A 27347-nucleotide genomic window follows, 5' to 3' on the forward strand; every position below is an offset into this window, starting at 1 on the left:
TTTTTAAAATGCAATTTTTTTTATGCAAAAATGTAAAGCAATGGTTCCTGGGTCGGTGATTGTGTTTTCTGAAATCATTCCGTGCCTAGTTTAGCTACAAAATAGTTATAACAAGGTTTTTGAAAAAAATTAGGAAAATAATTAATCGTATGATAGAAAAAAATTTAAGTCTGGGTTATGGGTTATCTTTCAGACACGAGGATTTTGAAGGTGGGGTACCAGGGCTATATCGGGAGGATGGAATTCATCTTTCAGATATAGGTCTGGACATTTTGAATTTGGATTTCTAGACGGCAATAGAGAAGGCCGCGGGCCGGGTAAGGTAGTCAGAAGGATGTTTACACCATCTGGGTCAGGTTTTATGAAATATATAAAATGTTTAGTATAACCCAAGCTTCAAAAGCTGGGTTGGTTTATTTGGTTGAATATGTTCGATGTTTGGAAAGATATATGATGAATTTGATATTTATTGATAATACATTTTATTGAAACCAATAAATAAAGTCAGCGGCCATTTAATTATTCAAGTTAAGTGTCTCTGTATTTATTGGATGTCTGGAAGTCTTAATAATAGCTGTCTGCCTTCCCATAAAAAAGGCCCATACACGCGATGAGAATATCAAACAACTTTTTTTATACATGCTAGTCTTAGGAATATACTGGAACTTTTCAGGCCCCATTGCAAAGGTTGATTTTTTGTTTTTTATTCCTGAAGTTAGGATTTAAACATTTATTATGAAAAAATTTCAGGGAAGACATTTGGGTCAGACAGGTACATAAATTGGTGGTTTAATGTATATATTGAGTGTTTGTATGTATGTATGCATATATATAGATTTGAAATGCCTCATAGGGGTAAATTATTCAGTCCTGACCTATGCACTCTATACATAGGTGTAATTATCAAGTGTGTTTATCAGGCATGGGTAAGATGACTGGTCATGCACAACCCGGGGGGCGAAGTTAGGCATGTTCGCCCTGGGCTCTGGATGACCTTTTCCCAGCACTGGCAGGACCCTTGTTTTGGTCCGCACTGAAATCGAATCGCATGGGTGTTCAGACCTATGCAATCCGATTCCCATCTCATTTTAACAGTTTGCCCTGCATTCTGCAAACCGATTTGGGGATGTCATTATTTTACATCAACACCCACAGCGGTTTGCAGTGTGAACTGCCTGCAAGTCAGATGCGATTCGGGAACCCGCACAGGAATCGCTGTGGTTCCAGCATTGCATCAGTGTGGGTCTACTTGCCCAAGGGTGTGATGAGGAAAACGGAAGCAGCCATTTTATTTATAAAACATGTATTTTTATGATTAAGCAGATATATTGGATGTATATGTTGTGAGAAGTCATATTGTATAACAGCTGTTGTGTTTAAAAGCCATTTATACTTCCAGCTGTTAGATTGAACTGTTCAGCAAACAGCCTGGAAGTGACGACTCTATGTTAATGACCATGCGCATATCAAAGAATGTCACCAAAGACTCAGATGTGACTTCAAAAGAAATCTTAGATAGCTAGGTGACACCCACTTCAGGATGTATAAATTGTATTAGGGGCCCTAGCCAGCTAGAGCAATGTTTATCAAATCAACAGAATGTATGTACTGAATTGCTCTCCAAACATGTACCTACATGTTTGTCTAAATAATTATAATTTTTAAATTTGGCTTCAACAGTCTAAATGTTACTGAAACCCATAAGTTTTGGGATTTCCCCCACAGCTGCCCCAGGTCTTTTAGGCCTGGTTCACACTATAAATGTTTTAGGTCAGGGATCCTCAAACTAGGGCCCTCCAGCTGTTGCGGAACTACACATCCCATGAGGCATTGTAAAACTCTGACATGCACAGACATGACTAGGCATGATGGGAATTGTAGTTCCTGAACAACTTTTTCCTACGGGTCACGTTCACATCTGTGCATTTTAGGGAACGGGCCATGGACTTTTTTTCAGATTTTTGGTTCCATAGACTTCAATGGATCAAAAATGTGTATTGAAAAATGCAAAATGCACCTGGAATATGCAACCTGCATAGGTGTAAACAAGGCCTTAAAGTCTTTAAAAAGTGATCCTGGTTCCCAAACAAAACTCCAAAGCTATGTAGAGGCACTGCCAGGTCCCTGTGGTAACTTCAGAGTGCTTTGATGGCTTATAGAAGTCATACATGGGTGGAATTCCGAACACATTCTCTTTCGAATATCAGACATTTTGTGTGTTTTGTGATCCGATGGTGCCACCATTGATTTAGAAAACTGACCAACCAAGCCTTCACTTTCACCTCATGTTGCTACAGAAAATAATTTTCGTGGTCGGGAATCTTCTTTTCTTTCCAGGTCTCAGCTCATGCGCATTTCTTTTTCTATAATATTTCTCGCACAATTCTCCCATCATTTCCAACATGCCCGAATACTAAAATTCGATGGCAGCAAAAAAATCAGCCCACGAAAGTCCTGTACTCCCCATGAGAAATAGGGAATAAAAATTCCATATGAGGTTCAAATTTCGTATAGTGTGTACACAACTTTCAACATCCGATTCCGACTTTTCAAACGAAAATTTCCGCAGAGAGAAACTCCAAATTTTTTTCTGGTAAGTGAACAGAACAAACAATTTTCCGTGTACCATTTTCGTATGAGAAATATCAGATACAAGAGACTGCGCATGATCAGAAACGGAAAAAAAAAAGCCTTTGTCGTAGGAGAATTTTCATGCATTATTTCTATACTCTGTTTCAGGCTTGCTGTGAAACATCGAGCAAAACTGGCCGATCGTTCGCTCGACTTTCTTATAGTGTGTACCCCACTTAGTCATTTCAGCTCCGGAAGGTTTTACCCCCTTCCTAACCGGGCCATTTTTAAAATACACATTTTTTTACTTTCTGCTAAAAAACATATCCATTAAAAAATATATTTTTTTCATCAATTTAAGCCAATATGTATTCTGCTAAATATTTTTATTGTTAAAAAAAAAATCCTAATAAGTTTATATTGATTGGTTTGCGCAAAAGTTATTGCGTCTACAAACTATGGGATACATTTATGGACTTTTTATTTATTTATTTTTTTACTGTTTTTACTAGTAATGTCGGCGATCAGCGATTTTTAGCGGGACTTCAACGTTGCAACCGACAAATTTGACACTAAAGCCTCGTACACACGTACCGATCGTCGGCCGAATGATCGGCCGTCTTTTGTCCGAGGGCTGTCTTGTCTGTTGAAAAGTGCAAAAGACTGCACACAAATTTTGTCGGCCAACAACAGCCGACTGCAGAAGTGATGTCATGTGATGGTTAACTTTCCTTGTCTTTTTTTCTTTTCTGAGCATGCCCAGTCTTGCTAATCGGCTGTCTGTCGGCCGAAATCTGTACTGACTGGCGAACAATCGGCCGTTTTGGTGTTGGCCAACAAAAATTTTAATGCTTGCATGACAGATTCTGTTCGGCCGAAAATGTCGGAAGCATCATACTAACAAGCCTACAATCGGCCGATCGGTTGTCGGCCGAATATTTACGGCCGACAATCGGTACGTGTGTACGGGGCTTAAGGGACACTTCTTGGGGACCAATGACATCAATACAGTGATCAGTGCTAAAAAAAAAATGCACTGTTACTGTGTAAATTACACTGGCTGGGAAGGGGTTAACACCAGGGGCAATCAAGGGGTTACGTGTGCTCCTAGGGAGTGCTTTATAACTGTGGGGGGAGTGGTTGCACTGGACGAAAAGAGAGATCTGTGTTTCAGCTTAGCTGAATCAAAAGATCTCTCTTTTACTCCCTGACCGAACAGCGGTCTGCCATGTGTACATAGGCAAACCACCGTTCTGTCATTCCACAAAACGATCAGCAGGTCCCGGCGGCCATCGCAGCCGCCAGACCCGCTGATTGGCTCTCGTTGTGTCCAATCAGAATGGGAGCGGTGCTCCGGCGGTGCTCGAGCCTCCTTCATCACCTGCACAAAATCACGCATATACATATACCTGTTTTTGCGCAGCCGGGCCGCCCTGCCGCAGTATATATGCGGTGGACGGTCCAGAACTGTAAAAGAAAATTCTGTCGTAATTCGATCCATGTATGGCTGGCTTTACAGATATACTTTAACCACTTTCCGACCACCCCACACAGATTTACTGCGGCAGTGCTGCTCGGCAGCGCATAATCACGTGGATCTATGTGACTATGTGCACGCGGCCTCGGCGGCGCGCGAGGGCCGCCGTAGCCGCGCTGCTGCTGTGATTAGACACAGCGGAGGTCAGACCGTGGGAGGAGCGGGCTCGATCGCCGTCGGCCTCCCGCAATCTTCAGAGACACTGACAGAAAAGCCGCCTGCCTATGTAAACAAAGCAGGCGGCTCTTCTGTCAGACAGGCACAGTGAGATTGTGTGTCTCAGCTAAGCTGAAACATCGATCTCTGTATGCCTTTCACAGAGACCCCCCCCCCCTCCACAGCCACAGTTAGCAAGCGAAAGTAGGCATACATTTAACCCCTACCCTGCCAGTGTCATTTATACAGTAACAGTGCATTTTATTTAGCACTGATTACTGTATTAATGTCACTGGTCCCCAAAAAGTGTCAAAAATGTCAGTTAGGGGCCCGATCTGTCCGCTGCAATGTCGCAGTCCCACTAAAAATCGCTGATCGCCGCCATTACTAATAAAAAAAATAAATAAATAAAAAGTCCAAAAATCTATCCTGCTATAACTTTTGAGCAAACCAATTATAAAACGCTTTTTGGGATTTTTTTTTTTAACCAAAAATATGTAGCAGAATACAAATTGGCCTAAACTGATAAAAAAATTAGATTTTTTTAAAAAATTTTATTGGGAATGTTTTATAGCAGAAAGTAAAAATATGGAGTTTTTTTTTTTTTTCAAAATTGTCGCTCTTTTTTTGTTTATAGGGCAAAATCTAAAAACCGCAGAGTTGATCAAATACCACCAAAACTAAGCTCTATTTGTGGGGGAAAAAGGGACATCAATTGTATTTGGGTACAGCGTTGCACGTCCGCGCAATTTTTAGATAAAGTAACGGAGTGCCGAATCGCAAAAAATGGCCTGGTCATTAAGGGGGGTAAAAGCTTCCGGAGCTGAAGTGGTTAAAGGCACAAATTTTGGTACAGAAGCATTTCCAAGCAGTGATTTAAAAAAATACTAACAGTACGTAAATACTCACCAATCAAAATCATTGTAGTCATTCTTTGCTTCTCCCCAGAAATACAAGAAGACCAGTGCCAGGCAGAACGCACTGATCAGGAAGAAGAAGAACACGCTCTCTTTCTGCAAGACATAAATACAATATGGATTACACAAACGGTTCTACCACAGTACATACCCCTTTGTATTGTCTTTGGCTTTAGCCTGCGTGGGCAAATCACATATTCTCTTCAGTGGAGCTCCGACCAAAATGTTTCAATGTATTAACGCCTCAACATGTATTTTTTATTTTTTTTTTATCCAGACAATTTTATTACATATAAAAAAGAAAAAACAGAAGAGTGCAAGCATACCGTACATACATGGAATACAACAATGAAGACCGTAACGGCGGTAGCAGTCAATATCCTGATATTTTCAAAAGGAACAATGACATTCTTCAGTGATATTTGGCTAGACACTACCAACAATCTGTTAATAGAAACTTAAGGAGTAACTCAACTTTTGTTAAGGAAAAAAACATTCCTCTCTAGGTGCTGTATGTACATTGCAAGGATTTTAACAAACTTTGTTGCAGATTCCTACCTTTTGTTATTTTGAAGGAATAAGGGCTCTTTCACACAGCCCGTCCATCGGACAGACTCTGTTTATCTCAGCGGGGGATCGATTCGCCGATCCCCCACTGAGCAGGAGGATGACAGCTGTTCTCTGCACTGCGGAGACACAGCTGTCAGTTCCCCATACATCTCTATGGGGGAATTGGATGGGAACGGACCGTTGGTCCATTCTCATCCGATCCGATCCGCTGGAGGGATGGAAAATAGGGTTTCCATCCGTCCAGATTTGACGGATCAGATCGGATGTCAGCGGACATGTCTCCGCTGACATCCGATGCCCCATAGGGATGCATGCGGGGACCGTTCAGATCCGCCAAAAAAATGGACAGGCGGATCTGAACGGTCCGCCTGTGTGAAAGAGCCCTTACTGTTTGTTTGTCTGTGTCCATGTGCAAAATTAATCTGTATGGGAGTGATTTTATAATTATCAGTCAACTGCTGCACCTGCAGGGCTCTAATGAGGAAACTTGCAGTGTCTGCACCCCTTTAGACAAAATTTCCATTTGAGAGAATCTCACCAAAGAAGATGCCTGATATCTGACTTGTATCTTTATTATTAATTTAAATCTCGGATGGAGGTATATATTGCCACGATCCCATAAATAGTGCAAAAAATTCAAAAGTGTAAGAACACCTCCTCTGAGTTTGGGATTTTAGGGTCAAGAAAAAACATGTAAATATAAAAGTTGATATTTCTTTATTCATACAGATAGCATTTACAAATAAAATTCATAGAAAAAGACACAGTTGTAATTCACCCATTTGGGTGCCGGTCACCCTTGGATGAGTACAAATTGCTAGGACCAGAAGGGTCCCTCAAGAAGAGGGAATGTCCAACGCTTTTCAAACACTTTAAACAACTTTAAGTTATGTTCTTCTTCAGGGACCAAATCCCCACTTCAAGAAGAGGTTTTATTCCACATCTAATTAAATCCTGTAGGGATGTCCTGGTGTGTTCCCCCCCAAGACTAGGAAAAGGCTGAGACCGTCCTCTCAAATCCTTTGCTCCCGTAGGACCGCAGGGAAAGATAGACAAAAATCCCAAGAAGAGACCATATCGGCACCTTCCAGTATATACTGAGATAGGACAATCCACAGAGTAAAATCCTCAATGCTGGATAATTAGAAGTTCTCCGCTGTAAATTCCCCAACCACATATCCTCATCCAAGAACTGAGTATAACGAAAAAACCTCCTCATCTGCTATGTAGCAGTGGAGGAATGGCGCCATAAAGTACATTTACTGCGGCAGGGCTGCCTCTCTGTGCCAGATCATATACTGAGTACTTGATCTGACACTTCCGGGTCTGGGGCAGCCACGCGCCGCCAGCGACCTGCTCCCGCTGTGTATATTATACACAGTGGGAGCCCAGCAGCAGGTACAATGGACTCAATGTCCCCCGACGCCCGCTGATTACACAGTACGGAGGCAGAACAACAAGACAGATTGTTGCTCTGTCAGAGGGGAAGGCTTTGATCCTGTGTTTCTGCTAAGCAGGAACACGGATCTTTGCCTTCCCCTAGTCAAAGCACCTCCCCCACAGGGGGGTAAGCACAACTTAGGCACACATTTAACCCGTTGATTGCCCCTGATGATTAACCCCTTCCATGCCAGTGTCACTAGTACAGTGACAGTGCATATTTTTTTGCAATGATCACTGTATTAGTGTCAATGGTCCCCAAAAAGTGTCAAAAGTGTCACTTAAGAAGAAGTAAACCTTAAGGAATAAATTTGTACCTATAGGTAAGCCTATAATACGACTTTTAGATATTTGGTCTGGTGACCAACTTGTATTTATAGTGTTGCTGATACACACATTAATTGCTGATGCTGATAACAAGACATACTTAGAGCATCCAATGCATTTTGGGGTTTAGACACTCCTCCTTTATCAGGGCTTATTAAAAGCTGTAACTGGACTTAATAGGGTGCTTATAGTACTTGTATACATACAATTATATTAAAGAGCTGTAGTGCCTGGCGGACTGGTGTTGCCGATAGAGCTGCTGAAGGCCAAGCTGACCTGGATCATGATAAATGAGAGGATGGTGGCCTTACTCAATGACAAGATGCACTTCTTTGAAAAAACTTGGGACCCCTGGATGAAATATCTGGCTACTCCTTCTTAGGTGAGGAGAATAGCTGACCTTTTGAACCACAAAACTTAGATGTGCGCCCAATTTGGGGATGAGAGCCTGGACGCCGACCCTTCCTTTTGCCACCGCTACTGTTCTCTTTTTCTACCCATTCCCTACTGCTCTTTCCCTCTTTCCTTTATTTCTGGATCTCACTTTCTTTTCTCTTTTTGCTTATAAGTTGTAATGCCTGTCACAGAGCTTTTACTGGCGGAGGACCGTGGTTGGTACGAGTTTGCCGTTGACCATGGCCTTTGCCATGGCTCAGTGCACAGAACGATTTCTTATGGAATGGCAGTTGGTAGATGTCTCCCCCTGTCAAGTAGGCGACATTGGGTTCGGGGGTCGGGGGGCAGCCTTCCCTCCTGGGCGCAGTAAGCTCCCATAGGGGCGCGGGGGGGGGGGCCCGGACACGCCGGCCTTGAGAGTGGGGGATGGGGGGCTATGCATGTGTTACGGTTTAAGCCAGTATACCACGGTTTACATTTTTTCAGTTTTATATTTACTGATTTGAAGACGCTGTATTATTTTTATGTTTAATGGCCGTGACCTGACGGCATACTTTGCACTGTTGTGACTTTCTTCCTTTTTCATGAAACCTCAATAAAAATATTGAAATATAAAGAGCTGTAGTGGCAGTATTACCATGTATTACCATGTTACATACCAGAGCCATGCTAAGCACAGCATTTATAAGCTCTGATGAAGGGGGAGTGTTGGAACCTTCAAAATGTATTGGCTGTTCTGTGTTGTCCTGATATGAGGAAACACTAACATTAACGTATTTTGGACTTTTATGCCTCGTTTTCACTGAGCGGTACGGTTCGGTTAGGTACAGTTCAGTACGGTTCAGAACCGTACACCATGATCAGGTTTGCGTTTCCACTGCCAACAGTATCTCAGCTCAATAGTACCTCAACAGTGTAGCTCCGCCCTGTTGGGTGCTTGGTACCCCAACGAAAGGGTCCCAAAAAAGTGGTACGGTATGGTTCGGAATTAGGGTACCATTCACAACTTTTCACAATGGAAACGACAAAGATTATTAAAAAAGAATAGCGCACACATGCAAAAGAAATGACAATCAAATATGGAGACAATCCATAAATAAAAATGGGGATTTAGTCCCACCATATGGCCATATCCTGCTCAAGCCCACCACTACGTCAAAGTACCCCATTATCAGTGGGTCCTACACAGTGGTGGGATTCAAAAATTTTAGTAACCAGTTCCGAATTTCCCAGCAGAATGACCAGCGTGCCCCCTTTTAATGCACAGTGACCAGCGTGCCCCCTTTCAATGCACAGTGACCAGCGTGCCCCCTTTCAATGCAGAGAGACCAGCGTGCCCCCCTTTCAATGCACAGTGACCAGCGTGCCCCTCTTTCAATGCAGAGAGACCAGCGTGCCCCCCTTTCAATGCACAGTGACCAGCATGCCCCCCTTTCAATGCAAAGTGACCAGCGTGCCCCCCTTTCAATGCACAGTGACCAGCGTGCCCCCCTTTCAATGCAGTGACCAGTGTACATGCCCCCTTCAATGCACAGTGACCAGTGTGCCCCCCTTTCAATGCAGAGAGACCAGCGTGCCCCCCTTTCAATGCACAGTGACCAGCGTGCCCCCCTTTCAATGCAGTGACCAGTGTACATGCCCCCTTCAATGCACAGTGACCACAGCATTGCCCCCAATGATTGCAGAGTGCCAGCCACAGCATTGCCCCCAATGATTGCAGAGTGCCAGCCACAGCATTGCCCCTAATGATTGCAGAGTACCAGCCACAGGATTGCCCCTAATGATTGCAGCGTGCCAGCCACAGCATTGCCCTAATGATTGCAGAGTGCCAGCCACAGCATTGCCCCCAATGATTGCAGAGTGCCAGCCACAGCATTGCCCCCAATGATTGCAGAGTGCCAGCCACAGCATTGCCCCCAATTGCAGAGTGCCAGCCAAAGCATTGCCCCAAATTGCAGAGTGCCAGCCACAGCATTGCCCCCAATTGCAGAGCGCCAGCCACAGCATTGCCCAATGATTGCAGAGTGCCAGCCACAGCATTGCCCCCAATGATTGCAGAGTGCCAGCCACAGCATTGCCCCAAATTGCAGAGCGCCAGCCACAACATTGCCCCCAATTGCAGAGCGCCAGCCACAGCATTGCCCCCAATTGCAGAGTGCCAGCCACAGCATTGCCCCCTATTGCATAGTGCCAGCCACAGCATTGCCCCCAATTGCAGAGTGCCAGCCACAGCATTGCCCCCAATTGCAGAGTGCCAGCCACAACATTGCCCCCAATTGCAGAGTGCCAGCCACAGCATTGCCCCCAACTGCAGAGTGCCAGCCACAGCATTGCCCCCAATTGCAGAGCGCCAGCCACAACATTGCCCCCAATTGCAGAGCGCCAGCCACAACATTGCCCCCAATTGCAGAGCGCCAGCCACAACATTGCCCCCAATTGCAGAGTGCCAGCCACAACATTGCCCCCTATTGCAGAGCGCCAGCCACAGCATTGCCCCCAATTGCAGAGCGCCAGCGATCCCCCCCCACGAGACCCATGCACTTACCTCACGGACGGTCTCGCAGTCGGCTCCCCGTGTCTCCAAGTCCTCCCGCGGCGCCTCCTCCTCGTCCAATGGCACGGTGTTTGCCTTTCGGCCAATCAGGAAGCGGGAGGACCTGCTCCCTGATTGGCCAGGAGGAGGATCATGTGACAATAGCGAATTCTCATTCGCTATTTGCACAGAATGGGCGGGTCTGGCCGCACTGCTCCGCCCCCCGGCTGCCACATCTGCCCGAGCGCGGGACATTCAATTGTCCTGCGTAGACGCGCAGAGGGATTCAGCCGGTTCTGCGAACTTGCAGAAAGTTAGCAACCGGTTCTATGGAACCGGTGCGAACCGGCTGAATCCCACCACTGGTCCTACACTATCCTTAAAAAAGGGGTGAATCCAGCCTCTCTTACCCTTGGAGACAACACTCCTTGCTGGGAAGGTGTGCTAATGCACTACAGGGGACTCCTCCTATATCTACTTGATAGTGGACACCAATAGAGTACAGGTGTGTGTGGGGGATGGGATGCTCAACCACAGAAGTCTGGTCAGACCGAATACATAATAAACAAGCAAAAAATTGGGGGAGCAAACCCTGAACATGTATATCTAAAGCCAGTGCAGCTATGGACCAAGCAACATGTATATTAAAAAAGAATAGCGCACACATGCAAAAGAAATGACTATCAAATATGGATAGTGTAGGACCCACTGATAATGGGGTACTTTGACGCAGTGGTGGGCTTGAGCACGATATGGCCATATGGTGGGACTAAATCCCCATTTTTATTTATGGATTGTCTCCATATTTAATAGTCATTTCTTTTGCATGTGTGCGCTATTCTTTTTTAATATACATGTTGCTTGGTCCATAACTGCACTGGCTTTAGATATACATGTTCAGGGTTTGCTCCCCCAATTTTTTGCTTGTTTATAAACGACAAAGATTGCATACTGTACCGAACCGAACCGTACCGCCCAGTGGAAATGAGGCATAAGATTTTAGGCCTGGTGCTCTCATTAGACTTTTATAGTGTAGAAATGTCATCAGCACACCAATGATTCCTCAAAAGGGTCCAAAGTTTCATTCATATGGTCACACGGTACACATACAGCAACGTTTCCGAGCAACACGGGACCCCTTTGTCAGGCAAGTGACGCTTGGACTCATGAGGCTTTTTACACATAGGTATTAATTCCTTCCTGTGCTCCAACTGGGGAGATTTCCCACCCCTTCTTGTATGGGCACCATTTCATATTCAATACAAAAGTATAAAAGCTTTGGCTGGAGTTTGAAGGACACATCTGGTCCAAAGAAGGTCTTGAAATGACTAAATATAACAAATTATTAAATATATCCATTTACTTACTTTCCTTGCAATGGAAGGACAGCTTATCTGGACTGAAGCCCCTACGAGGCTATGAAAAAAGTTGTGCATTGGTCTACCCCTTACCCAGTTGCGTTGTAGCAGAGCTTACACAGGGCAGAACAAGAAAGTATCTTTGAAGCAGATTTTTTTCCTGATTCAGGCCTACTGAGCTAAGAAGCAACAATGACATCATCAAATACTCCTATGCATCAGGATAGGAGGTGTAGTCCCAAAATACATTGACAGGTTTGACCTTATTTATTTACAGTATAGTAGTAGTAAATTGTATAGTGTAGATAGGGATGAATGATATCATTTTGTTTTGCTGCAAAATTACAAATATCACTGTCAGGTAAGTAGAAACTCTCAATTTTTCTTAATTTTTCTTTTTCTTTATTTATTTAGCTTTTTTTCAATTCAGTTATCATGTGCATGTTATCAGGTATAATTAGGGTAGTTTAGTTCATATAATTTAGCGTTCTTTGTATTTTGTAGTGTTTTTATTTTTTATCAGTATTTGTGTACTGATACTGATATTTTATTTCTTGTTTAATATTTTTATTGAAATGGTTGCAGAGCTTACATAACAACAGTAGCGCTAGAAACACTTGAAAATATGAAAGATACACAAAGTCCGTGTACAAAAGTCACAACAATAGAGCAAGTCCATGAACCTAGAGATATAATGCCAACAGGTTAGAGGAAAGAAGCGCAGCGCCTTCCAAGTGCAGCAAGTAGTGCGTTATGTACAGAGTGCAGAGTTCAGGAGTGCGTTACATACACAGTGCAGGGTTCAGGAGTGCGTTACATACACAGTGCAGAGTTAAGGAGTGCGTTACATGCAGAGTGCAGGGTTCAGGAGTGCGTTACATGCAGAGTGCAGGGTTCAGAAGTGCGTTACATACAGAGTTCAGGAGTGCGTTACATGCAGAGTTCATGAGTGCGTTACATGCAGAGTTCATGAGTGCGTTACATGCAGAGTGCAGAGTTCAGGAGTGCATTACACACAGAGTGCAGAGTTCGGAAGTGCTTTGAATGCAGGATTCAGAGTGCATTACATGCAGACTTCAGGAGTGCGATACGTACAGAGTTCAGAAATGCATACAGGAGTGCGTTACATACAGAGTTCAGGAGTGCTTTACATGCAGGGTTCAGGAGTGAGTTACATGCAGAGTTCATGAGTGCATTACATGCAGAGTGCTGAGTTCAGGAGTGCGTTAAGTTCAGAGTTTCGAAGTGCATTAGGCAGAGATGTATAGTAACGAAGTAGAACTACTTAAGTACTGTACTTAAGTACCGAAATGCGGTATCTGTACTTTCCTAGAGTAGAATTTTTTTCTCCTACTTCTACTTTTACTTCACTACATTTTTTCGATGATTTCGATACTTCTACTCAAGTATTTTTTTTTTGTGCTGCATAGTTACTAGTTACTTTTAAAAAAATTACCACTGCCAGAACAGTAGATGGCAGGTTGCATAAAGCTCAAAAAAATGTGTATAATGTCATTTATAAATCAGCGCATACGAAAATAAAGGCTGTGTATAATAAAAGCTGCTATACCAAATCTTTCCAATAAAAAGAAAATATGAAACAAACAAATAAATTGTGCTACAGCGCTTAAAGTGCATCAAGAAACTACTAACAAACACAGGTTAATCATTTGAATAAATCATTTGAAATAATAAAAACAATATGATGTTCAAACTTTTGACTTATTTCTTTAATAACTACATAACACAGTACTTGTACTTCTACTTTCAGTACTTGAGTAGAATTTTTTTTTCAAAACTACTGGTACTTTTTACTTTTAGTACTTAAGTAGCAAATTTTTTGAAAAAACTACTTGCAATACTTAAGTAAAAAAAATGTTGAATACTTTAGTACTTCTACTTAAGTAACTTTTTCTGCGAGCACTTCCACTTCTACTCAAGTAATTTTTTGATCGAGCACTTGTACTTTTACTCAAGTAGAAATTTCGAGTACTTTATACAAGTCTGGCATTAGGTACATGGTGCAGAGTTCAGGATTGCATTATGTACAGATTGCAGAGTTCAGGAGTGCATTAAGTACAGAGTGCAGTGTTTATGAGTGCGTTACGTGCACAGTGCAGGGTTCAGGAGTGCGTTACATGCAGATTTCAGGAGTGCATTACCTGAAGAGTGCAGAGTTCAAGAGTGCGTTATACACAGAGTGCAGAGTTCAAGAGTGGGTTATGTACAGAGTTCAGAATTCAGGGCTGCACTGTGTACAGATTGCAGGTTTGAGGGGTACTTGAGGGATCTGTTAGGGCCATGAGCTGACCAGGGTAAAGTTGTCCTTGTAAATACAGAAGGCTTCTGTGTTTACAAGTGACAGCGGGGAATGGAGGGTGAAAGCCGAAGGTGGCAGAATGGAGTTCAGCCTCATTCCAGCTGAAAAACTGGGTGTGAGGGCCACATGACATGGCCTAGGGGGCCAGATTCGGCCTGCGGCCCTTGTGTTTGAGATACAGTTAGGTCCATATATATTTGGACACAGGCAACATTTACATAATTTTGGCTCTGTATGCCACCAGACTAAAATTAAAATGAAACAATCCAAATTAATTTGAAGTGCAGACTTTCAGCTTTAATTCAAGGGGTTGAATATGAATATCAAGTACAAATTTTAGGAACTGCAACCATTTTCATACATAGTCCCCTCATTTTCGGGGGCTTAAATGTAATTGGACAAAAGAATATAATCATAAAAAAATTTTAAATTTGTATTATTTTGTTAAGAATCCTTTACTGGCAATGACTCCCTGAAGTCTGGAACCAATGGACATTACCAAAGACTGGGTTTCCTCCTTTCTAATGCTTTGCCAGGCTCTAACTGCAGCTGTCTTCAGCTGTTCTTTGTTTGTGGGTATTTCTGCCTTTAGTTTTGCCTTCAGCAAATTAAATGCATGCTCAGTTGGGTTGAGATCAGGTGATTGACTCACCCATTGCAGAATATTCCACCTCTTTTTGTTTCAAAAGCTCCTGAGTTGCTTTTGCTGTTTGTTTTGGATCATTGTCCATCTGTACTGTGAAGCGCCGTCCAATCAACTTTGCTGCATTAGGCTGAATCTAGGCTGGCAGTATATCTCTAAACACTGTAGAATTCATCCGGCTGCTTCTGTCCTCTGTCACATCATCAATAAACACCAATGAACCAGTGCCACTAGAAACCATGCATGCCCATGCCATCACACTGATTCCACCATGTTTTACAGATGGCATTGTGTGCTTTGGATCATGAGCTGTTCCAAGCCTTCTCCACACTTTTTTCTTCCAGTCTTTCTGGTACAGATTAGTATTAGTTTAATCCGTCCAAAGAATGCTTTTCCAGAACTGGTCTGGCTTTTTTAGAAGTTTTTTTTTTGGCAAAGTCTAATCTGGATTTTCTATTCTTCAGGCTTATGAATGGTTTGCACCTTGTGGTGAACCCTCTGTATTTCCTCTTGTGAAGTCTTCTCTTGATTGTAGACTTTGACAATAATACGCCCACCTCCTGGAGAGTGTCCTTCACTTGTCTAGATGTTGTGAATGGGTTTTTCTTTACCATAGAGAGGATCCTTCGATCATCCACCACTGTTGTCTTCCGTGGACGTCCAGGCCTTTTTATGTTGCTGAGCTCACCAGTGTGTTCTTCTTTCCACAGAATGTGCCAAACAGTTGATTTGGCCACTCCTAAGGTTGCTGCTATCCCTCTGATGGATTTGTTTCGTTTTGGAAGCCTTACAACGGCCTGTTTTACTTGCATGGACAGCTTCTTTGGACGCATGATGTAGGTTCACAGCAATCGATTCCAAATGCAAATACCACACTTAGAATCAACACCAGACCTTTTACCTGCTTAATTGATGAAGAAATAACAAAGGAGTAGCCCACATCTGGCCATGAAATAGCTTTTGATTCAATCGTCCAATTACTTTTGGTCCCTTGAAAAAGAGGGTTGGCTATTCTTATGAGCTGTATTAACTAAACCCTTCCACTGTTTTGGATGTACATACCCTCAAATTAAACCTGAGAGTGTGCACTTTCAGCCCATATCCATTATATAACTATAGCTTGAATATGTTTTGGTAAATACCTAAAAAAATCTAAAACTATGCCTCTGTCTAAATATATATGGACCTAACTATGTGTCCTACAGTGACAATGCTGCTTCTCCATGGATGGAGCAGAGTACGCAAATGTTGTCACCCTGGAACAGAACATGTGTTACTGGCAGGATCTTTAGCTGAAAATAAAGGAATAAAACCCTGAAAAAAAAAATGAATGCAGCCGCCACATCTAAAGACTGAAAAGCTACAATAAAATACATTTTTGTTTTGGGTTTTGCTACACTTTAAACTGCAAATAAGACAAGGAGGGATTTTTCATTAGGTTAACATGCATGCTTAATATAGCAGAAATGAAACATAGATCATATTGTAAACTGATCTCTGTTCTGTAATAACACATCGCAATGTTTTTCCTGCTGTAATAGGAAATAGATTCTTGGCTGATTGTCTTTGTATGTTATAGATGTGCTCCCATTACAGGCTGTAATTTCATCTCTGTTGTGTGACAATTCAATAGGCAGTTATTGCTGCTCTTTCTGTCCTAATTCTCCCAGCAGAAAACCTGTCATTTTCTAGATGTGGAAATCTCGATCGGCCCCCATTATTGCGCTATTAGGAGCCCTTGTGAAATGCGTGGCACAGAATGTTCTGCGTACATCAGACGCCACAGTGTACAATACGCGGCACATAGAGCTAGGCTGCAGATTTGTTTGTCTGGGAGGATAGATGAGAAAAACACTTTCTGCCTGCTGTTATCAAATGTATTTGTGTCTCTGCTGGTACCCAGCTCCAAGCACCCCCCTAATAACTGCCTGCATTAAGTAGTGCCCCCTGCTGGCAGTCTGCACCGACCTCTAATCTCTCTTCTGGTAATCTACTAAACTTTACTGATAGTTCATTCCAAACTAGCACTATTTAGAGCTGGTTCACACCAGATGCAGTCCAGAGTGCTTTTATTCTGTATCAAAACTGCATGGACAGTGTTTAACATGGATTCCAATGGCCCCGCTTCCCGCCAGAGCAGTACAATCAACAAAAGTAGAGCATGTTGCATTTTTTCTGTATGGAACGCATCTGGAATGTGGCAAAACGGATCAAAAATGCAGCGGAACGCACATGCCCTCAATTGAGATGAAGAAGAAAAAGAATGGGGAGAAAGGCACATCACATCAAAAATGTATCGAAACACATCAAAACACACATGCAAAAATGCACCCCGAATGCCGAAATTGTGGTTCTAGTAGGCTTCCCCTAACCAGCACCCTTTACTAGTAATCTGCTCCAATCTGCACCCTTTACTGACAGGCTGTTCCAAACAGAACTCTTTACTGATATATTATTCCAACCAGCGCCCTCTACTTATAGTCCGCTCAAACCAGCGCCCTCTACTACTAGAGTGCTCCAACCAGCACCCTCTACTACTAGTCTGCTCCAACCAGCACCCTCTACTACTAGTCTGCTCCAACCAGCACCCTCTACTACTAGTCTGCTCAAACCAGTACCCACTATTACTAGTCTGTTCTAACCAGCACCCTCTACTACTAGAGTGCTCCAACCAGCACCCTCTACTACTAGTCTGCTCCAACCAGCACCCTCTACTACTAGTCTGCTCAAACCAGCACCCTCTACTACTAGAGTGCTCCAACCAGCACCCTCTACTACTAGTCTGCTCCAACCAGCACCCTCTACTACTAGTCTGCTCAAACCAGTACCCACTATTACTAGTCTGTTATAACCAGCACCCTCTACTACTAGTCTGCTCAAACCAGTACCCACTATTACTAGTCTGTTCTAACCAGCACCCTCTACTACTAGTCTGCTCAAACCAGCACCCTCTACTACTAGAGTGCTCCAACCAGCACCCTCTACTACTAGTCTGCTCCAACCAGCACCCTCTACTACTAGTCTGCTCAAACCAGCACCCTCTACTACTAGTCTGCTCAAACCAGCACCCTCTGCTACTAGTCTGCTCAAACCAGTACCCACTATTACTAGTCTGTTCTAAACAGAACCCTCTACTACTAGTCAGCTCAAACCAGCACACTCTACTACTAGTCTGCTCCAGCCAGCACCCTCTTCTACAAGTCGGCTCCAACCAGCACCCTCTACTTCTAGTCTGCTTCAACCAGTACCCTCTACTACTAGTCTGTTCAAACCAGTACCCACTGTTACTAGTCTGCTCAAACCAGTACCCACTATTACTAGTCTGTTCTAACCAGCACCCTCTACTACTAGTCTGCTCAAACCAGCACCCTCTACTACTGGAGCGCTCCAACCAGCACTCTCTACTACTAGTGCACTCCAACCAGCACCTTCTACTACTAGTCTGCTCCAAACAGCACCCTCTACAACTAGAGTGCTCCAGCCAGCACCTTCTACTACTAGTCTGCTCCAATCAGCACCCTCTACTGCTAGTCTGCCCCAACTAGCATCCTCTACTACTAGAGCGCTCCAGCCAACACCCTCTACTACTAGTCTGCTCCAACCAGCGCCCTCTACTACTAATCTGCTCCAACCAGCACCCTCTACTAGTAGTCTGCTCCAACCAGCACCCTCTACTACTAGTCCACTCCAACCAGCACCCTCTACTATTAGTTTGCTCAAACCAGCACCCTCTACTACTAGTCTGCTCCAACCAGTACCCTCTAATACTAGTCTGCTCAAACCAGTACTCACTATTACTAGTCTGTTCTAATCAGCACCCTCTACTACTAGTTTGCTCCAACTATTACCCTCTACTACTAGTCTGCTCCAACCAGCACCCTCTACTACTAGTCTGCACCAGCCAGCACCCTCTACTACTAGCCTGCACCAACCAGCACCCTCTACTACTAGTCTGCACCAACCAGCACCTTCTACTACTTTACTGCTCCAACCCACACTCTCTACTACTAGTCCGCTCAAACCAGCTCTCTATACTAGTAGTCTGCTCCAACTAGCACTTTTTACTGGTAGTCTGCTCCAAGCAGCAAGCTTTAGTGATAACCTGTTACAAATAACAAAATGTAATGGAAGTCTGTTCCAGCCTGTACTCTTAACTAGTACATTAATTACAACCAGCATCCTTTAAAGGTATTCTGCTCCAACCAGCACTCTTTAACTGTAGTCTGTTTCAATCAGCACCCATTAGTGAATGTCTGTTAAAAAAACATCAACTTTTAATAGCTGTCTGTTCCAACCAGCACTCTTTATTGTTAGTCTGTTCCAGCCAGTATCCTTTACTGATAACTTGTTACAACCAACATAATTTGCTGGTGGTCAACTTTAACCTGCACTCTTTACTGGTGGACTTTTCCAATTAGCACCCTTAATTGATACCCTGTTATAATCATAAGCATTTACTAGTAGAATGTTCCAACCTATATTCTTTACTGGTAGCCCGTTTTAACCAGCACCCTTTACTGGTAGCCTGTTTCAACCAGCACCCTTTGCTGATAGTCTGCTTCAACCAGCACCCTTTACTGGTAATCTGTTTCAATCAGTACTCTTTACTGGTAGTCTGTTCAAACCTGCACTCTTTACTGGTACTTTACTTCAACCAGCACCCTTTACTAGTAGTCTGCTCCAACCAGCACCCTTTACTGGTGGACATTTCCAATTAGCACCCTTAATTGATACCCTGATATAATCATAAGCATTTACTAGTAGTCTGTTCCAACCTACATTCTTTACTGGTAGTCTGTTTCAACCAGCACCCTTTACTGGTAGTCTGTTTCAACCAGCACTCTTTACTGGTCGTCTGTTCCAACCAGCACCCTTTACTGGTAGTCTGTTTCAACGAGCACTCTTTACTGGTAGTCTGTTTCAACCAGCATCCATTTGCTGGTAGTCTGTTTCAACCCGCACCCTTTACTGGTAGTCTGTTTCAAAGAGCACCCTTTACTGGTAGTCTGTTCAAACCAGCACCCTTTACTGGTCTTTTCAAACCAGCGCCCTTTGCTGTTAGTCTGTTTCAACCAGCACCCTTTACTTGTAGCCTATTCCAGCCTACAATTTGGTAGTCTGTCCCAGCCAGCATCTTTAACGGGTAGTCTGCTCTGATCAGTACCCTTTACTGGTAATCTTTTCAAGCCAGTAACTTTCATTGGTATTTTGTTTCAACCAATACCTTTTACTGGTATTCTTTTCCAAACAGCACTGTTCATTAGTTCTTTTGTCCTCCCAGTATATCCTACTAGTAGTGTCTATCAAGCAATATTTCTAGGCATTAGGCTATTTTTTTAAATCCTACTGTCCACTAGTATTGGCAGTCCCTTCCAAACGCTGTACTATATTAATAGTCCATGAGAACTCCATAATACATTTTTTTAAATAAAATCAATTTTTTACACTCTATTTCAAGTCACAACTCTACTGGAAACCCATTTCTGGCCATGTTCTATTGGAATCAACTCAACCCTTTGGTGTATTCTAAAATGCTGGCAGCAGCAACCCCTAAGTCAATACTATAGATTTCTCTGCTTTTCCTCTATTCTGATTGGATTCTGAAGGTCAAAAAGTTACTAGAGAATGGCACCTAGAATAACTTTCAAGTGTAACAATTGCCACCAGCCCACATTTAATCTATATATTAATATAAGCTTTTAACAACAGCAGTGAAGGCAACAGACCATTCAGTGAAACTGGTCACGTTTTCCATCATGTGCACAATAATTGGAACCTCTAGCATGGAGTTTCCCTTACCCATTGGCAGCACCATTGCCCAGGCTCAGTCTTCTGGCGCTGGTACCGCTTCCATCTACAGCTATAGAGGCCTGCCAGCAAAGAGATGAACGGTTGATGTTCATAATGCTGCAGGAGACGTCGGCGTACAATTTTCAACTTCCCCAGCCTCAACCTGCGAAGGTTGGTGGACGAAACCCCCATCTGTAGAGCCTCATATCATCCCTGTTTTTGGAAATAAAGAATAAAAAAAAAAAAACATTTAGACAGGCAGCAAATAAATTTAATGCACAAAAGGATTTAAAAAAAAACAAAAAACATTTCTTTAACAGTGTGAGGCAACCTACAGTATCTCACAAAATGAGTACATCCTTCAAATTTTTGTAAATATCTTATTATATCTTTTCATGTGACAACACTGAAGAAATTACACTTTGCTACAATGTAAAGTAGTGAGTGTACAGCTTGTATAACAGTGTAAATTTGCTGTCCCCTCAAAATAACTCAACACACAGCCATTAATGTCCAAACCTCTGGCAACAAAAGTGAGTACACCCCTAAGTAAAAATGTCCAAATTGGGCCCAATTAGCCATTTTCCCTCCCCGATATCATGTGATGCATTCCTGTTACAAGGTCTGAATGGGGAGCAGGTGTGTTAAATTTGGTGTTATTGCTCTCATTCTTGTCACTGGAAGTTCAACATGGCACCTCATGGTAAGAACTCTTTGAGGATCTGAAAAAAAGAATTGTTCCACTACATAAACATGGCCTAGGCTATGAGAAGATTGCCAAGACCCTGAAACTGAGCCGCAGCACGGTGACCAAGACCATACAGCGGTTTAACAGGACAGGTTCCACTCAAAACAGGCCTAGCCATGGTCGACCAAAGAGGTTGAGTACACGTGCTAAGTGTCATATCCAGAAGTTGTCTTTGGGAAATAGACGTATGAGTGCTGCCAGCATTGCTGCAGAGGTTGAAGGGGTGGGGGGTCAGCCTGTCAGTGCTCAGACCATACGCCGCACAGTGCATCAAATTGGTCTGCATGGCTGTCGTCCCAGAAGGAAGCCTCTTCTAAAGATGATGCACAAGAAAGCCCCCAAACAGTTTGCTGAAGATGAGCAGACTAAGGACATGGATTACTGGAACCATGCCCTGTGGTCTGATGAGACCAAGATAAACTTATTTAGTTCAGATGGCGTCAAGCGTGTGTGGCGGCAACCAGGTGAGGAGTCCAAAGACAAGTTTGTCTTGCCTACAGTCCAGCATGGTGGTGGGAGTGTCATGGTCTGGGGCTGTATGAGTGCTGCCAGCACTGGGAAACTACAGTTCATTGAGGTAACCATGAATGCCAACATGTACTGTGACATACTGAAGCAGAGCATGATCCCCCTCCCTTCGAAGACTGGGCCACAGGGCAGTATTCCAACATTATAATGACCCCAAATACACCTCCAAGATGACCACTGCTTTGCTAAAGAAGCTGAGAGTAAAGGTGATGGACTGGCCAAGCATGTCCCCAGACCCAAACCCTATTGAGCATCTGTGGGGCATCCTTAAATGGAAGGTGGAGGAGCACAAGGTCTCTAACATCCACCAGCTCCATTATGTTGTCATGGAGAAATGGAAGAGGACTCGAATGGCAACCTGTGAAGTTTTGGTGAACTCCATGCCAAAGTGGGTTAAGGCAGTGCTGGAAAATAATGGTAGCCACACAAAATATTGACACTTTGGGCCCAATTTGGAAATTTTCACTTAGGGGTGTACTCAGTTTTGTTGCCAGCAGTTTAGACATTAATGGCTCTGTGTTGAGTTTTTTTCAGGTGACAACAAATTGACACTGTTATACAAGCTGTGCACTCACTACTATACATTGTAGCAAAGTGTCATTTCTTCAGTGTTGTCACATGAAAAGATATAATAAAATATTTACACAAATGTGAGGGGTGTACTCACTTTTGTGAGAAACTGTATATCTTTCTAGATCAGGGGATTCCAAACTTGCTAAACAAAGGGCCAGTTTTTGTCCTGCAGACTTTGGCAGGTTGGGGGGGGGGGGGGGACTGTGGCCAGCGGGAGTGGAAATTTTCCTGGCATCAATGGGAGTAAACATCACTTTTGGTATTAGGTGGAGCAACAGTGCCCCATTGTTGGTATCAGTGGTGAGAGGAATAGTGCTCCGTTGTTGGTATCAGTGGGAGGAACAGTGCCCCATTGTTGGTATCAGTAAAAGGAATAGTGCCCCGTTGTTGGTATCAGTGGGAGGAATAGTGCCCCATTGTTGGTATCAGTGGGAGGAATTGTGCCCCATTGTTGGTATCATTAGGAGGAATAGTGCCCCATTGTTGGTATCATTGGGAGAAATTGTGCCCCATTGATGGTATCATTGGGAGGAATTGTGCCCCATTTTTGCTATTATTGGGAAGAATAGGGCCCTATTGTTGGTATCTTTGGGAAGAATAGTGCCCCATTGTTGGTATCATTGGAATGAATTGTGTCCCATTGTTGGTATCATTGGGAGGAATAGTGCCCCATTTTTGGTATCATTGGAATGAATTGTGCCCCATTGTTGGTATCATTGGGAGGAATAGTGCCCCAATGTTGATGTCAGTTAGCAGAATAGTGTCTCATATCAGTAGGAGGAATAGTGCCCCATGGGCCAGATAAAGGTAAGCAAAGGGTCACATCCAGCCACCGGGCTGTAGTTTGGAGATCACTGTTCTAGAAACATAGAGTGACAAAACTGGCTGGTAATGTGACTCCCTCCTGAACCTTACAGTTGGGTCTATAAAAGATGGAATTGTTGGACACAATTCTTTCCTTCCAGTCATGTAACTATGAGACTGAGGGCAGGTCTGGTGCTGCTTAGTGACTGAGGTAAACTAACCCTAGTTCTTAGTAAGGGGACATTGATATACTGTATATGCCAAAGTGCCTGTGCCAATGGGCTTTTATTGATGTCAGAGTTGCTCCCCCCCCCCCTTACAAGTCAACTGGCAGCCAAAAGCAGCTTGAAGCAATTTGATGCAGCGTAGGAGGAGGTCCAAGGCAGGTCAGATGGAAGTAAACTGCAGGTCAAATACATTATGAGCTATCTAAGAAAGTTCTCAAACTGATTTGAAATGTAGGCTAAATGCACCAAGCAAACTGCATTTGCCCATTGGCACAAGCTGAAATGTTCATATTTCGGGACCTACCAACAGAAGTTGGAGAATGCTCAGATCAGGTCTCCATTATTAACCATGTGTCATGCTTGTATCCTCCATGGACAACTTTGCAAGGAATCGCCAAGGAATATAGAGCAGCCATCTCTTATAAGTTCAAAGTTGTATACCACAGTTCTATATGAACCAGTCAGATTCCAAAAATGGTTGAGGATTCATGGCTTCTTACACTCCCCAGCACCATGTCCTTTCTGCTGGGGAGGGCCCTGCTTACCCTGCACCCCTCCGGCGTGTGTCGAAAAAACTTGCTGAGTGTTATTTTTACTCCCTGAAGTGAATGCCATTCCTTTGTTTCCAGGCAGACCTGTTTTCGAAGGCCTTACAAACCTGTAGAACAAGAGCTCCACTCTTCAGTCACACAACATACATCACACCATTCTTAGCACTCACACACATACTGTATGTCCTTCTTCTCAGAACACCCAGATTTTCTATGCCTTCCCAAGTCTGACCCTAATCTCTCTAATCTTTAGACAGAACCGGTGTCTCCATTCCAAGATTGCTCCTCTGCTTTAGTGAAAAATGTAAAGTTTTGGATTCTACTTCACTTTCTGTCCTGGTGACATTGGTCACCAGGACAAATAAAGAGGGTACATTTCCCCAACAGCAGCAGTTCACAACCTGTGGGTCGCGACCCCTTTCCCAGGGGTTGCCTAAGACTATCAGAAAACATATAATTCCGATGGTCTTAGGCAGGGAACACACCACGGCACCTGAAAAAAAATGGTTGTGGCCGGCCCGACAGGTACACTGTGCATGTGCCACCGCGCTCGGGAAATCCCGTACATTATTGGCAGACGGCACATGCGCGGTGATGTGTTGGCGCCAGGCAGTGCCATTTTTAAATGCAAGGTGCCTCACTATACAGTAAGTGAGACCCCTCCGCAGCCTCTGCATCTCCTCAGAATCAGAATCTCCTGTACCATGCCGCAGAGCTGCATCTCCTGTACTATGCCCGCAGCACTGCCTCTCCTGTTCCATGCCCACAGCCCTGCATGTACCATGCCCACAGCCCTGCATCATGCCCGCAGCCCTGCATCTCCTACACAATGCCCGCAGCCCCTGAATCTCCTGCACCATGTCCATCGCCACTGCATCTCCTGCATCATGCCTGCAGCCCCTGCACCATGCCCGCAGACCCTGCATCTCCTGAACCATGCCTGCAGCCCCTGCATCTCCTGCACCATGCCCGCAGCCCCTGCATCTCCTGCACCATGCCCGCAGGCCCCTGCATCTCCTGCACCATGCCTGCGGCCCCTGTATCTCCTGCATCATGGCCGCGGCCCCTGCATCTCCTGCACCATGCCCACAGACCCCTGCATCTCCTGCACCATGCCCGCAGGCTCCTGCATCTCCTGCACCATGCCCGCAGCCCCTGCATCATGCCTGCAGCCTCTGCATCTCCTGCACCCTGCCCGCAGCCCCTGCATCTCCTGTACCATGCCCACAGCCCCTGCATCAATTTGTAACAATGAAAATACATCATGCATATCAGATATTTACATTATGATTCATAACAGTAGCAAAACTACAGTTATGAAGTAGCAACGAAAATATTTTTATGGTGGTTGGGGGTCACCACTACATGAGGAACTGTATTAAAGGGTTGAGGCATTGGGAAGGTTGAAAACCACGGCCTAACAGGGACAAAGACAGCAATTATAACCTAAACTACCACACTCTATCCAAGATTTTAAAAAATCTGTCTCTAAATACACTCCAACCAAAGCCAAACTGTTAATTTCTTATTTTTTGGAAGGGAAGGGTTAGAGCAGGCGATGGCAACACTTGCCCTAGCAGGCATGTGATGCCAATTTGGCTGCTGCCATTGTATATAATTCACAGCTCACTAAGCTATCAATTACAAAGCCTTGCCTACCTCCCTGACATCACTGAAAGCCCACCAGTGGCTGAGGGCGCCAAGGTACCGTGTGGAAGAAGACTAAAGGAACTAGGTTTGGGGCTGATCTGAGGCCTGTAGTTCATGCACTAGAGCTCATCTGAGGTCTGCATGCATTGTGATTGATCTATGGTCTCAAGTGCATGTATTGTGGTTGATCTAAGGTCTTAAGTGCATGCATTGTGGTTGATCTGAGGTCTGAAATACATGGATTGGGGTTGAACTGAGATCTAGAGTGCATGCATTGTCGTTGAAGTTGCATTTATTGTGGTTGATTTGAGGTTTGAAGTGAATGAATTGGGGCTGATCTGAGATCTGGAGTAAATGCATTGTGGTTAATTTGAGGTCTGAAGTGCATGCATTATGGCTGATCTGAGGTCTGAAGTGCATGCTTTGGGGTTGATCTGAGATATGGAGTGCATGCATTGGGATTGATCTGAGGTCTGCATTTATTGTGGTATATTTGAGGTTTGAAGTGAATGAATTGTGGCTGATCTGAGATCTGGAGTGCATGCATTGTGGTTGATCTGAGATCTGGAGTGTATGCATTGTGGTTGATCTGAGATTGGAAGTGCTTGGATTGTGGCTGCTCTGAGGGCTGAAGTGCATGCATTGAGGTTGACATTAGGTCTGAAGTGCCTGCATTGTGGTTGATCTGAGGTCTGGAGTGCATGCATTTTAGTTGATCTGGAGTCCTGAGTGCCTGCATTGTGGCTGTTCTGAGATCGGAAGTGCATGCATTATGGCTGATCTGAGGGCTGAAGTGCATGCATTGTGGTTGATCTGAGGTCTGAAATGCATTGGTTGGGGTTGATCTGAGATTTGGAGTGCATGCATTGTGGTTGACATGAAGTCTGCATTTATTGTGGATGGTTTGAGGTTTGAAGTGAATGAATTGGGGCTGATCTGAGGTCTGCATTTATTGTGGTTGATCTAAGGTCTGAAGTACATACATTGCGGTTGATCTTAGATCTGAAGTGCATGCATTGTGGTTGATCTTAGATCTGAAGTGCATGCATTGTGGTTGATCTGAGGTCTGTAGTGCATGCATTCCGGTTGATCCTGAGGTCCTGAGTGTATGCATTGTGGCTGATTTGAGATCGGAAGTGCATGCATTGTGGCTGATCTGAGGGCTGAAGTGCATGCGTTGCGGTTGATCTGAGGTCTGAAATACATGGACTGGGGTTGATCTGAGATCTGGAGTGCATGCATTGTGGTTGATCTGAGGGCTGAAGTGCATGCATTGTGGTTGATGAGAGTGCTGACGTGCATACACAGTGGTTCATCTGAGGTATGAAGTGCATGGATTGGGGTTGATCTAAGGTCTGAAGTGAATTAATTGGGACTGAACTGAGATCTGGAGTGCATGCATTGTGGTTGATCTGAGGTCTGCATTTATTGTGGTTGATCTGAGGTTTGAAGTGAACGAATTGGGGCTGATCTGAGATCTGAAATGCATGCATTGTGGTTGATCTGAGGGCTGAAGTGCATGCACTGTGGTTAATTTTAGGTCTGAAGTGAATGCATTGTGGTTGATCTGAGGTCTGGAGTGCATGCATTGTGGTTGATCTGAGGTCCTGAGTGCATGCACTGTGACTGATCTGAGATTGGAAGTGCATGTATTGTGGTTAATCTGAGGCCTGAAATGCATAGATTGGTGTTTATCTGAGATCTGGAA

General features: G+C 44.0%; 1 protein-coding gene across 1 annotated transcript in view; it reads right to left on the bottom strand.

Moving 5' to 3' along the window:
- The window catches only part of GDPD4 (glycerophosphodiester phosphodiesterase domain containing 4), a 128945-nt gene extending 108170 nt beyond the window's left edge, over positions 1–20775 (bottom strand). Inside the window, exons 1-2 of the mRNA XM_082244462.1 lie at positions 20568–20775; positions 5174–5277 (exon numbers count right to left, since the gene is read on the bottom strand). Of these exons, the coding sequence (XP_082100588.1) occupies positions 5174–5277; positions 20568–20750 (287 nt within the window). The 5' untranslated portion in view covers positions 20751–20775. The remainder of the gene's footprint in view (positions 1–5173; positions 5278–20567) is intronic.
- Positions 20776–27347: the final 6572 nt, after the last annotated feature.

Source organism: Pelophylax lessonae, assembly GCF_965119305.1.
Source record: "Pelophylax lessonae genome assembly, chromosome: 2".
Taxonomy (NCBI): Eukaryota; Metazoa; Chordata; class Amphibia; order Anura; family Ranidae; genus Pelophylax; species Pelophylax lessonae.